Below are 14,127 nucleotides of genomic sequence, written 5' to 3'. Positions count from 1 at the left end.
TGACCCATACTGCCTTAGGAAAATGTACACACAAGGATAAATTAGGAATGCCTGTGGTTTTTTTTTAATGCTTCTAATTGTTCTATACCTCACTAAATAAATTTTTTTTCATTGAAGTTTCAGAACTGACTGTGTGGTTGAGTGTCTTTTAGACTAATTTGAGTTGTTCCAGGCACCTGCATTTTTTCTTCTTTAGATGTTCCCATGCCCCTTTTTCACACGTACCATGTGCTCTCCTCAAGAGAATCAGTCTTCTAAGCCAGCCACCCACTTCATCACATACCCTTATATCACCACCGAATAGCCAAGGTTCCTTCTCTTTTTGCGGTCTCCGGCACTGGCAGCACCTTTGAACTGCAGTCCTATGATTCAGAAATGCATTTTCCTGTTGTTCCATTTGATTGTTCAGGTAGGGTTTCCAGAGGTAAATGTCAAAAATAATGGATGCTTTGGAGCGGTAGCTTTTGTGTTTGCTCTTTATGACAGCTATGACTATGAGTGCCGTAGTAAAAGGAACATCTATTATAATCTTATGTGTCCCCACTCCCCCAACTGATGGGATGTTCCAAGGGTGCCATTACTTGATTTGGCTTCCTTTGGAGGAGAAAGAGCACTTTGGGGGCTGGTTCAGACAGAATGGGAAAGTATGTGAATGAGCCACAGTATGTCTCACACTTGTGTGCTCTCCATCTCTCATTCCCATAAGGAGATAAGAAAAGTCTGCTTCCAGTTTAAAACTAACCACAGTTTTCTGTCTGAACTTGGGAAACTGTAGTTTGTTTAAACTATGGTCAGTGAGAACAAGCCAGGATCATAATGTGGTTTGTGATAAATCGTAAGTTTGCTTTTTTAATTTGGAAGTCGTTCGGTATTGCAGTTAGTTTTAAAAAGTGGAAACTTCTGATCTCTTCAGTCACAGAAAAGGAGGAAAGGAAAGAGGAAAGTCTGCAGAAGCTCGCCTCCACTTGTTCATGTCCAAACTAGGCCATGATGCTTTTATAATATTTGCTTTATTTATAAATATGCAAGCAGATAATAAGTGGAGGTAAAGTGGTGCACCGCCAGAAACTAAGCTATAGTTTGGCTTAGTATTATGTCTGAACCCAGGCTTGTTGTTTGTCTCACTTCAGACAAATGATGAGCTGTAACCAAGGTTTGTTCTTGGCTTACCACTTGTTGCTTGTTTGTTTGCTTGCTTGACTTAAATCCCTAAAATAACCTAAGGAAGTTTACATAAGGAAAATTTCCCATCCCCTTCTCACCCTTATAACCACTTTTGAAGGGCAAGGGTCCCTCCTTGGTCAGTATGGGCTAAGACCAGGGCTTTATGCAGCTGGAACTTACCAGAACTTAGTTCTGGCACCTCTCAGGTGGGCACCATTGCCATTATAAGAGAACAAGGGTTCTTGGTGAGTTTAGGCACAGCTTTTTCTAGAAAAATAGTGCTGGCTAAGGCATAGTGGTGGTGGGAAACTTTGCTTCTTTGAATTCCCTTGTTTAATTTATCATAGGATTTGACTCTGAGCAGTGCCTCAATTTCTCAGCAGTTCCACCTGCACCCCAGCCCATAATGTTCAAGAGGTTCCCAGATACTCCAAGCAGTTTTTCAGGAAGATGCAGAAAGAGGGCATGAAAGTTTCCTTCCATGAGCTTCCTTACCTTAGGATCCATGCCAGTATTATTAATTGCTTGTGGAGCAGTTCTGGGAAAATCAATATTTAATGCAGAGTATGAATAATTCCATGAGATCTTCTGCCTTGCGGATACTCCATGGAACAGTTGCTATAAATTGCTCAGACTCTTGGCAGACAGCTCTTTAAAATGCTTACCTGTGTGTTTATGTGTGTCATATTTTAAGTTTTAACTTAAAAATCCCTTATTTGGGGCTGATCGTGCATAGTTTACAATGCCCCAAACTGCATCTTTTGGGAACCAGGAACAGACATGGCCACTGGATGGCAATGCTGAGCTGAACAGAGCTTGGAACAGAGTTTTAGCTCTGCATTGAGCGGCAAAAAGACTTGGGATTCATGGCGTGACTCCCAGAAGAGCCCAGGTGGGCTTCTGGCCACCCAGTGAGAAAGAACCGAGCCGTTTCAGGTCCCTGTCTTTCTTTATAAATATGGAAGAGCATTGGCTCGGAAGAACAATGGCGTTCCAGCAGAATTTAGGAGAGAAAGATTTCCATGTCTACTTAACTTCAGCTAGTGGCTGATCATCAGGAACCTCTGCACCTGGAGCCTTTAAATGAACCATTTCATAGGTAAGCATAGGAATATGTGGTAGACTAATTAAAATGGTGCATCTGAGCATGTTTGGAGTTCCTTTTTCTCATTACTGAGTAACCGCAACCACAAATGCAGAGACACACTAACTGCAGGTTCAGGGTTGGTTTCCAGTGCTGGATATACGGGTTAGTTTGCATTTACATTCTATGGTGGTTCTAAAAGAAAAGACAGTGGTGTGTGAAGAGCTACTGACTGGGAATTCTTCTTCTTCATTAAATCTCTGTGTACAATAATATATTCACCGTGTACAATAACATATTCACACTATACAAATACATTTTTTTAAAATAAGCCAATTATACACCTGTGATGGAGACATTATAAATAGTAAATTATTTTATTTTATCCTTTCTTACATTTGCTTAGGCTTTATTATAATGTCATCTGCTCCATTCCCAGCTATCCCAAATCCTCTTTTTCACAATTCACCATTGTTACACAACCACTACGTTCTTTGTAATTTCCATATTTCTTTCCATTCTTGCCTGTTTGTCACTTGGTCCCATAACTTACAGTTCCCAAGCCTCTGTGAACCTGGTCCTTGTTATCTTGTTAAAAATAGACATCACTTGGGACTATTCTCCAGCTATCACCCCTGACCACTGGCCAAGCTGGCTGGGACAGATGGGAGTTGGAGTCCAGCAACATCTGGGGTAGGGAACTACAACTCCCTTCTTCCCTGACCATTGCCCATGCTGTCTGGGGTTGGCTGGGGAGTTGTCATTCAACAGCAGCCAGAAGCCACCAAGATTGGGAAGGCTGCATTGGGACAGTAAAGAAGAAAGAGAAACATCATCTGCCCTGGCACAGGTGAGAGCTTTACTGGATGGTTGTCCACTATCACTGGTGGGACCTCTACAAGGAATTTCCCCTCTGGTGGCTCATGGAAAAAGTTGGGACCCTCTCTCAGTCAGTAGACTCAGAGGTAAGTCGCACCAGATCAGATGGATATATGCCTGAGTTTAAAAAGTTTAGGATCTGGGTTGTAGGCGGCTAAGCATAGCCCTTCCCCAGCCCTTTCCTCCTTGTGTGTGTGCACGCCTGCCAGGTGCTCTGAGCCTGGGTGAGGGAGGCAAGCTCCCTCTCCTGGGCTCTTAGTGTTGGCAGCAAGCAGCCTCTCCCACCAGCTGGAGCTGGCTGGGCGCCTGTAGGCCAGCCAGCCAGCACTGCCTGCCCCTCCCTTCCCTCCCCCCAAGGGATCTGCTCAGAGGCCGGATGCAAAGAGGCTCAGAGCTGGAGCAGCTCTGCCGGGCTTCACACCACTGCAGGGAGAGGGAAGAATCAGCAGGCAAGAAGAAAGGGGTGTACTCTGCACATACCCATCGCTTTGCCTTGGACATGCTTAGTATCAAGCGGAAGCCAAGGGATTGAGGCCATCTGTGGACTGTTCTCTGAGGGAACTGTGCATCTTCTAGATCTGCTGCCTGGGGGCACTAGATTTACCTATATGCCCTGAACTGCGCTGAAATCCACTATAGTGTTCCATGGGACATCACACTTTGAGATCTACCATGCTTCACTGGAACTTGTCGTTTTGCTTTAGTGTCTGATGTGCTGCGCCAGGATCTGTTGAGACTCCCCACTGCTGTGCTGTTGAGCCTCACAAGGTAGGATGGTGCCAGGTGAGAGGAAGGCTGCTGAGCCCGTCCTTTTCTGGACCTGTGACCATGAAATAGAGCCTTGTGAGTAGGCCCGGGTGAGACTTGGGAGCCTGTGAACCTTGCACAGGTAGCTTTGGGCACCCCCATGGCCTGGTCTGGGGATGCATGGTATGGAGCCACAGCAAAATGGATCTGGCAATCAGAGTGACCAGGCACCCGCTGAGCTCCCGCACTCGCCTCTTGGCATGGCACTCATCCTGGTGGCCGTGCTGGTCATGGCACTTGTGACCCTACTGGGGAATGTGTTGGTAGTGCTGGCTGTGTACACCAGCCGGGCCCTCCGGGCCCCGCAGAACCTCTTCCTGGTGTCTCTGGCTGTGGCAGACATCCTGGTGGCCACCCTTGTCATCCCCTTTTCCTTGGCCAATGAGGTCATGGGCTACTGGTGCTTTGGCGGCTTTTGGTGCAGCCTCTACCTGTCGCTGGACGTGCTCTTCTGCACCGCCTCCATCATGCACCTCTGCGCCATCAGCCTGGATCGGTACTGGGCCGTCACCCGTGCTGCCCGGTACAACCTCAAAAGGAGTCCCCGGAGGGTCAAGTGCATGATTGGGGCTGTCTGGGCCATTTCTGCCTTGGTGTCCTTGCCACCGCTTTTCAAGTCAACGCACCAGGACCAGCTGTGCTTGCTGCACGACGACACCTGGTACGTACTGGCGTCTTGCACTGCCTCCTTCTATGCCCCCTGCCTCATCATGGTCGCTGTCTACTGCCGGATCTACCATGTGGCCAGGCACAGGAACTCGGTGGTCATTGCTGCGAGACGTGTCTCCTACCCCAACCTTATCACTGCGGCCAAGTGCGACGCCCGCAGAGTGAGCACCCAGCACCCTGGGGAAGCACAGAATGCAGGCTCGGAGCATGGCCAGCTTCCCCACCCCCAGCCTAGCTTGCCCCGGCTCTCTCGGCAGTGGAGGGCAGAAGAGATTGGCAACAGTGCCAGGTCACAGAGGACCCCCAGGCTTTCCTGGTCAGTTCCCTCTAGCCGGCAGCAGCGCAGGAGCAGGGACATGTCCGTCTCCACCAACCGGCTGGTGCAGGCAAGAGAACGCCGGTTCACCTTTGTCCTGGCTTTCATCATTGGGGCTTTCGTGCTCTGCTGGTTCCCATTCTTCTTCACATACAGCCTCGAGTCCGTGCTCGGGGAAGGCTGCTGCATCTCCAAGCCTCTCTTCAAGTTCTTCTTCTGGATTGGCTACTGCAACAGCAGCTTCAACCCCATCATCTACACCGTCTTCAACCGGGACTTCCGGCGGGCCTTCCAGCAGCTTCTCTCCCGTGCCGACCCACTTACATGCAGGAAGTGAGGACTCTTCTGATAGAGGGCTGTTTGGGGAGGTGGAGAGAGGTGTTGGCGTGCAGGCTGGGGTTCTGGGGCCTGTGTACAAAACATCATCCTGTGGCAACAGGTTGAGGCTGATGAGCGAGAGAATATCGCTGCTGGTTTTGTGCTGAAAAAGCTCCTGCTAAAGTGGTAAATCTGTGGCATGAGCGGCACAGGCAGCCAGACATTTGTGACATGAAGGGCTGGTGGGCCTGGTTATGGCACAGAGAGTCAGGCTTACACATGCCCTGCCTACCTCTCCTGTACTGCTTACCAGTCCAATAGGCCACAGGCCAAGCACTGGTGCATTGAGGGACAGGAGTAGACTGCTTATGGGGCAGTGGAGTAGTGGTAACTTCTGAAGTGCAGGTGTGCTGTTCCTGGCAACCCTTCAGCCCAACAATTTTTGGCTGAGGCTGACATTTTGGCCTCAGTACCTCACCAGCTTCTTTAACCTCTCCATCTGCTCCTTCGTTTAAGATATCCAATCTGATGAAGAGTTCTAGTGGACTCAAGAGCTTGCTCACTATCTTGTGACATTTGGTTGGTTATTTAAAAAAGGGACTTTGACTTTTTTCAAAAATAAAAGTGTTGACTTAACTCTTAATCATGCATATGAAATGAAATCTACCTCTTTCTCTGCTTGGTTTATTTAGTAGGTAGCTGTATAGTGCAGGGGGCGGGGGGGGGGAGTGTACACAGAAGGTTGGCAAATGGCGCCCCAGTGATGACATCATCATTCTGGTAATGACATAAGGGGTGTAGACTTCATATTTGCCCATCCCTGCTTCACTGCTCCAAAACAGTGGTACTACTCCTACTTTCACCTTACCTTATGGCAGACCTGCTAAAACATTTGCCCATCATGACAGTAAATTAAGCAGATGTGAGCTCTGCATTCTGCTACCCTGGTTTAGGACTGCCAAGTTACAGATCCCAACAACCATAGAGTTGTTCATGAATCCCTGAAATACACTCTCTATTCCCAAAAGCGTTCTAGCCCACAAAAGCTTTGCTGCGCGCCTTTCTCCCAGCTGCTCTGCGGTAAGGAAAAGGATAAGGTCTGCCTTGGAAGAGATTCTGTGAGGTATTGGATGGAGACATACAACGGATCCCTCTCAAATGCTTTTCCTGCCTCAGGTCAGTGGCATTTTGAGGGAATCATGGGCATAAGTAATAACGTAAAAATGGCCTTTCTGAATCAGGCTAAATATCCATTTAGTGCAGGGGGTAGATAACTTTTGTTCTTCCAGGGCCACGTTCCCTCAGGAACAGAATCCGTTGGGGACTGCATGTCAGTGGTGGGCAGGACCAGAGTGAAATGTGGATGGGGCCATCTCTCTCTCTCTTTCACCTCTTTCCATCTCCTCCCACCCCAATCAGGGGCCTGCTGAAGGAGGGATAGATAGCCCATGCAGGAGTTCACAATGGGTCATTTGCAGAGGGCTTTTGAAATTAGACTGAGCCCCCCCCCCATTTTCCCAGATTGTCCACCCTTGATTTAGTGGACCAGTCCTCTATATGTAAACCTTGGCCATCCAGATGCCCCTGAGAAGCTTGCAAACAGGCCATGGTGGCGACAGCCCAGCCCATTTGGCCTCAGTATCTAGTAGCCAGAGGCATTACCTCTCCCTCTGAATGTTTCTCTGTCACCTTTGGGCCTGAGAGGCTGGGGTTTGGGCCTACACCTTCTCCAGAGAGAGCAGCAATAAAGAGACGTCAGGCAAAGTCACTGGTGACCCAAGGGCACCATGTACTGGAGCTGAAGTACTTGAGCAAAGGATCAGCGTGTTCTAGTTCACTCTCCCCCCTCCGTGTCCCCCCCCCTCCAAGAGTGACTTTGCAGAAAAGAAGACTTTTCTCTCAGTTGTGCACAGTGCGGAGTTTCCTTCCGGCAAGGTCAAGGTTGGTGCTGGTGGGACCCATGGAATTGCTGTGTCTCCTCTGCCTGCCCCCTTTGTTCAGTAATCACATGTTTTAGTTTTGGGATGTCTGCCTCTGCCTCAGTTAGTCTGTTTTGCTGATCTGAGGGGAGCTGGGCAAAGCTAAGAGGGAGGCCGGATGCTGAATCAGCCATCTGGCTCTGGGAAACAGATATTTACCCCTGATCCCACTGCTGGTCAGATGCCAGCTACTGAAAAGTGGGTTTCCGCTGGCCAGCCACAGGGAGCAAAGCTCTGGGGATATTTGGCTTTGTGGGGGTGAAATCCCTTGTTTCCTGCATGAAATGACAGTTATTGGGTGTTTGTGTTGCTCCCCCAGCTGTGTTTCCTCCACTATTTGGAGTTGTAGTCAGGAGAGGATCCAGTATTTCAGGTTGGGGAAAACGTTGTGCCTGCAGCCAACTACTTGGGGGATCTCTGGCTATATGTCTTATTTGAGTTTGTAGCAATTAGTTCCGCAGGTTGGAGCTGGTGCCACAACGCAGCGGCCTGCTCTTTGTAGTGCACCTAACCCAACTATCAATCCCAGGCGCCTACTTCCTATTCCTCAACACACAACATAGTTCCAAACATCACCACCCCTTGAATGTTGGGCTGGCCTCAGGTACCAGGCTGCTGCTGTATAAACAGACTGTATAGCTAGAATTTCCTCTTTCCCCTGACCTTTTGATAGCTATGTGCCAGGCAGGCATTCAACAGAAGTAGCTTTTCCAGGCATGGTGAGAAGGGGAAGCTATACTTACTCAACTTCTGCTTTTTCTGTTAAAGTGAGTAGAGTCTCTCTAAGGGAGAGTGGGGAAAGGTGCCAACCTTAGTACTGAAGGCAGTGTCCCAAGTTGCACTTTCTACTGACAGGCCCTCTGGTGGGTTTTTTTGTGATTCCCCTTAACTGGGTGCCTGGTGTGTATTTGAAAGTTTTACATGTGTAAATTGCTTTCCTGTCAACCTGCCTCTTCCATGTTTTCAAGTGATCCTATGGTTGGCTAATGTAAGAACTAAGCCTCAAATTCTCAGCAGATATAAATTAACAATGATGAACACCAGTCCCTTACCACACATACATACACATCAATGCGGGAATGGGACTGCATAGTTAGTCCCCCTAACTTTACCTATTATCTAACTATACAGACAAACAAATTAATAGCTCACATAAAAACATCTTCCCAGAAAACAGCAACTCAAGGGTGGTGGCAAGGCAGGAAGGTTTCCATGGAGACAGGCCCTATTAATCCTGTTAGTAATCTACCCCAGTTCCAGCAGCTTAGAAGGGGGCAGCTGGTGCCTGGCTGTTATCAGCTTGGCACTTTCCCCCCTGACAGAGCCTTGGTGGGTTCTGTTCTCATGTATTGATTGCCCACTTGGGTACCACGGTGCAGAAAGGCCTAATAATAAAATGTTTGTCTCTAAAACTGCAATGTACCTGGCACCATGGGTCAGCCTCCCCATTTTACATCGGTTTATCTGTCACAAGCATCTTCCATGTGCACAGATCAAAATTTCCTGATGTTTCTAGTCAGGACACAGGAGTAGATTGGAAATATCTCCTAGTTTTCATCTTTCACTTCCACCTTCCAAACGGTGCTGAAAGGTGCCAGTGGCTCATCTTTTGTGTATATGTTGGACATGCAACGTCCCCCAAGTGTCAAAGATCTGCCCTAGATATGGGCCAAACCCATGTAGCCATACCTGAAGGATCTTCTTTCCCAATTAACCCCCCACCCTGATTCCACAGGGTTGGAAAATGGGGATTGTTCCTTGTACTGAACATCATGGGTGATCCTTTCGAGGCATCTTGGGCATCTTCACAAACATGTCCTATGAAGCAGGTCACACCGCAACAGAAGGCAAATAAGGTAGCGTGTGATGCTGGCATTCAAAAAATTGCTTTGACTTTTTACACTGATTTTAGATTACCACCAATAAAGCAGGCAATGCAGCAGCTATAGCTTCCCTTGACCGTTCGTACTCTAAGCAACCATTCACCACAACCACCTGCGTAGCAAGCAAAGATTCCAGGTGTGCTGCACAGCAGGTTAGTTGATGTGGGGAGACCCCCCTCTCAGACTCACTGATGTGGTCCAAAGGAAAGCACAGCAATACATTTGGCACCAGCTTGGCTGCAGGAGTTTCTGGAAGGAGGCATACAAGGCTCCATCCAACCGCCTTAGGGACTCCACTCTGAATTTGTGTAGGGTTTACTCCTCAGCCTTTCCTTCTCCTGAAGACATTCCACAAGGCAGTGGAGGTTTAGGATCAGAATTTTCTGTTTCCTAGATGGGCTATCTTCCCAGATTGATGAGCCCCATCTGCCTCTTGCTTCCCTCTACTACAGCATGTGCAGAAACCACCTTCTTGACTGTTGTTCCCACTATTGGTCTCGTTCACTCAGTTTGCTAGAGGCTGTCTTCGTATGTAGGTCCTTAACTCCCCAAGCTTTTGAGACCATCGGCTCCCCTCACCTGTTTTAGCTGACCAGTCGAAGCTGTTTCCCAGGGTTTGATGGCTGTCACATGCTGACTGCTTCTAGGAGCCACAGTGCAGGGTGGGGACCAAAGGTGAACAAACTACACAACGTGCCTCCCACCAGCAATGGCTGCCTATTCTATTTTTCCCTCTCCGAGGATATTTATGTGTCTTTCTGTTGCAGGAAGTTCTGTCACTGAAGAAAAAATAGATCCAGACCAACTGCTCTGCTCTGGGGGTTTTGAGTGCCCCTCTAAAGCAGTGTTTGGCCAAGACCTGCTTCCTCTTTGAAGCCTGGTGTGTTGGGAATAAATGACCCTACATCCCAGGCAATAGGGGAGGGCCTCAACGGGGTTGCCTTCAAATTCTTGTGTCAGTAAGCCCCTCCCACTCTGCATCTCTGAGCGGCAGCCAGCTGCCCTAGGGGACAATAGGACTGGAAATGGCTTTGATGTCTGAATGGAGGGATGGGCCCCCAGGGAGCTGTATAGTTAATGATTGTGCAAGGAGGTAGGAAGAGCAATATGTTCTCAGGATGTTTCTTGGATGCCCCTTGACCCTCTTGTTATTCTCACACCCCCTCCTTACTCTCTGCAATTTCCCTGTAGAGGTGTCAGTTTGGAGAAAAGGATGTCCTGAGCTGAGCCTTCCTGCTGTCTCAAAGCTGGAGACAGGAAAATTTCACTGCACTAACTGAGCTCTTCTTTGGACTTCATTCCCAGGCAGAGGTGGATTGAGGGGATCGCGACTGGTTGCACTGCACTGGACACTGAGCCTAGGGGATGCTACAGGGTACCATAAATGTGACATAGTGAATTGAGCAGAACGGAAGGCGAGAGGCAAAGGGCGCTGAATTCTGGCCTGACACAGGGCGCCACTGAAATTCGAAAGACCCAAGTCTAGCCCAGTCCTATGTTTCCAAAAGTTCTGAAAGTTTAATGCCCCCATTTGGGGTGGGGGAGAAACTGGATTCAGTTTGCACTTAAAGGTGAACCTATCAGATGTGCACTTTCTGAAGCAGTTCACACACCGGAAGAAAATTCACACTTCTCCAAATTTTGCAGTGCTGTTCTTTAGCCAAGTAGTGTGTGAAGAAATGCATGTACTAGGGTGATATGTGAACAAAAATGCTTGCATTAATGAAAATAGCTTATAAAAATGCACTGTAGTAGGCAGTGTTGGGACGCGGGTGGCGCTGTGGGCTAAAGCCTTAACGCCTAGGGCTTGCCGATCGAAAGGTCGGCGGTTCGAATCCCCGCGGCGGGGTGCGCTCCCGCTGCTCGGTCCCAGCGCCTGCCCACCTAGCAGTTCGAAAGCACGCCCGGGGGCAAGTAGATAAATAGGTACCGCTTACCAGCGGGAAGGTAAACGGCGTTCCGTGTGCGGCTCTGGCTCGCCAGAGCAGCGTTGTCACGCTGGCCACGTGACCCGGAAGTGTCCCCGGACAGCGCTGGCCCCCGGCCAATAGATGTGAGATGGGCGCACAAACCCCAGAGTCTGTCAAGACTGGCCCGCTCGGGCAGGGGTACCTTTACCTTTACCTTTAGGCAGTGTTATTTTTCTGGAAAAAGAGGTGCCAGAACTCACCACGAACTCCTTCCTCATTCTCTTAGAATGGCAATGGCACCCACCTGAGAGGAGCAGGTCAAGTCCAGAGCAAAACTCCTTTTCAGAAGGGTAATTGCAACATCAAAGGTGGATATAGGGGAGTGCAACCTGTTTGGTTGCACTGGGTGCAGGGCTTCATGGGCGCCACAACTATGAAGTCCAACAGAAGGCGGGGGGGGGGGAGAGAGGAGGATTTTGGTGTTGCATTTTGCTGCTGGACGTGCAAAGGGACAGGCTGTAGTACAGAGGGAAAACTTTGCTCCCCCAGATGTTACTAATCATCCTTGGCCATTCACCATGCTTGCTGGGGCTGATGGGAATTGTTGTGCAGCAACATCCAGAAGGCCAAATGTTCCGTACACCTACTGTAGCAGCTTTGCCACGGATGCGGTATGTCCCTATTTGTACAAGGGTGACAAAAGGTAACCCAAAACTGAGGGCTCATCCACATTTCCACTTTCCCTGGGGAAACCTGGTGCTTGCTGCCAAGTCAGAGCAAACATCAATCAAGTTTTCTCTCCCCGATTTAGAGCTAAAGAGCAGTGTATGGGGGGAAAGTGGCAGGGCAAATGCAAAACCGCTCACACTTATGCCTAGAAAGCACAGGAGAAGCTGAAAACTACTTGGACCCGTGCTTTCTAGGCACAGGACCAGCGGAAGTGTGGACTCTGAGGGAGCAGGAGCTGAGCTGATACGGAACCTGTTTGTGCAAAATTTCCATCCTGGCTCAGCAGATGAAGTAGCCAAGCTGCAGCTAAGGCCTTGGAGATGGGGGAAGGTGGGGGGCGCTGAGAGGATTAGGGGGCAGAGGAGGGTGAGTCTGCTCATGAGCTAGGATGGGAATCTCAAGCCAGGCTGGCCGGGCTGCTTGGCTCAGACATGCAGAGGCCAGAGGCTGACTAATTTCCCCAGCTTTGTGGCTCAAAATAGAAAAACTTGAAACATTGACCCTTCACCCATCTAAAAACAGCTGTTGGCGCCATGGGAGCTGGATTCCACAAGGCCCAGGGCCCAGCTCCAAACTTCTGCACTCCCTTTAGCTTCCAAGCCCAGTGATGCTGTGCGATAAGGAGCCAGGCCCAGAACCATCAGGCACCAGTTCTCAAGGAGACGTTGGGCCAAACATCCATCATAGCTGTGGTCTGGCACAGGCTCGTAGGGGGTGGGGGAGCGGGTTTGATGGTCTCCACTCTCTTCCTGTGGCTCTGAATAGAATCTGCAGCCAGCATTCCTGGGTAACATTTCCAGCGCTCAGGAACAGTGATCGAGGCTGGAGGCAGGCCGCGGTTTCCCGCCCCCACCCTGACCCAAGAGTTGGAAGTGGCTTGAAAAATGGGTTGCTCTGATGATTTGTTGCCCCTGAAAATAGGTTCTGAAGACTCCCCCCCCCCGTTTTTAAAGCCCGTTGGATTGCAGCAGCACTGGAGTGACGTGGATCTATCCATGGAAAACGATGCGTCTTTCATGCTGCTTCCAAATCTTTGCAGGAGGACTATAGCTCAGTGTGCAGTAAAGTACATGCAGAATTGTAAGCCCTGGCTACACATGGTCTCCTAGCTAGTCCACCTAGGGTAACTTGAGCCACACAGCATAATGCTGGCAGTACCAGGGATTCAGGGGGCAAAACAGCCACAAAGTCATAGGTGGAGAGGTATTGTCAAATCAGCTGAGTTGATTTTAATGCCAGACCCCTGGAAGGTGTTGAAAACAGACTGTCCTATCATTGTGTCTGTAAGGAGACTTTGGACCTCCTCCACATGTTTAGACAAAAGACAGCAGACTTATGCCTTGATGGGATGGCTCTGTGTGAACTTTGCTTTCACAATATTGATCTGATTTGTTGGCAAGCCCAGCATAGCCTGTCCTGGCATAGAGTAGCACTGCCACATCTTTATAGAGTTCTCATAGAATCAGAATTGTAGAGTTTGTCTAGTCCAACTCCTTGTAATGCAGGGATTCAGGATGCCTTAGGCAGAACCTGAAGACTAGGCACCCCAAATTCTATGGCACATAGTCTGGCTTTCTGTTAAAAACGTTCAGGGATTGACAGACAGATATATTCAGAGCTGGTTACCAGAGGTCTGTCTTATCACAGGCTTGAACATCATGCAAGATTGTGCAGGCATATCTTGTAGATACAAGTTAGGATTATTTGCTAGTCAGAAATGTAAGTTTTCAGTTACTGTTGTGTCAAAGACATACGTGAGCCTCAATTAATGGTGATTTGTACACAGAGTTATGTGTAAAACATGGGTCCCTTGGCAGCCTGGTTCCTTGTAACACACACATTTCTCAAGGAGACATGAAGTCAGGGATGAGGAACCTGTGGCTGTCCAGATGTTGATGGACTCCAACTCCCATCAGGCCCAGCTTGCATTGCCCATGATCAAGGATGAAGAGACTTGTAGTGCAGCAACATCTGAAGTGCCACATGTCTTAACATCCCTACGTTAAGGAGAATGAGCCAGCTTATCCTGGCTGTGAGTCCTGGAAGACCTGCCCCCTGCCTTGCAGGTCTTTTCCCACCTGGCCTGGGAGGGGAGGGCCCTGGCTGAGGCTGCCAAACAGACTGTTGCGCTGGGGTTTTGTTTAGAGGGGGAGGGAGGTTGTTGCTGTTATTGATCTTTATTTCTTACAGTTTTATTTTAGACACAGGAATGCCAACAACAATGAAATCTTTTAGATCTTGCGATAATTGTGGAAACTGCTTAATTTCGTTAGTGCACTTTTTATTGTTTACAACTACTTTTGTTATGTTTGTAATTAGGTGGGGTTTTCTTCCATGTCGTGAGCTGTCTTGAGCAGGGTTTTAACTATGGAAAGGCAGCATACAAATA

The 14,127-nt window shown here is 48.8% G+C and overlaps 1 protein-coding gene and 1 long non-coding RNA gene across 2 annotated transcripts; both read left to right on the top strand.

The window, feature by feature from the left end:
• The first annotated feature begins 3,492 nt into the window (after positions 1-3,492).
• On the top strand, positions 3,493-5,661 carry LOC309526285 (alpha-2Da adrenergic receptor-like). Its single transcript, XM_082212206.1, has one exon. It carries the CDS (start codon positions 4,051-4,053, stop codon positions 5,254-5,256), a length of 1,206 nt encoding a protein of 401 aa, XP_082068332.1. The 5' UTR covers positions 3,493-4,050; the 3' UTR covers positions 5,257-5,661.
• A 704-nt stretch (positions 5,662-6,365) lies between these two features.
• On the top strand, positions 6,366-12,057 carry LOC309526135. The gene is made up of 3 exons (XR_014216684.1): positions 6,366-6,413; positions 8,952-10,854; positions 11,230-12,057. It is a non-coding gene; the product is annotated as an uncharacterized lncRNA (long non-coding RNA).
• Positions 12,058-14,127: the final 2,070 nt, after the last annotated feature.

This window comes from Podarcis vaucheri, assembly GCF_965113315.1.
Source record: "Podarcis vaucheri genome assembly, chromosome: 2".
Taxonomy (NCBI): domain Eukaryota; kingdom Metazoa; phylum Chordata; class Lepidosauria; order Squamata; family Lacertidae; genus Podarcis; species Podarcis vaucheri.
Note: the sequence above shows the minus strand (reverse complement) of the source record. Positions and strands in the feature narration are given on the sequence as shown.

Excerpts from the sequence above, each read along its gene's own strand:
- LOC309526285 (XM_082212206.1), top strand. The coding sequence starts at position 4,051 with ATGCATGGTATGGAGCCACAGCAAAATGGATCTGGCAATCAGAGTGAC.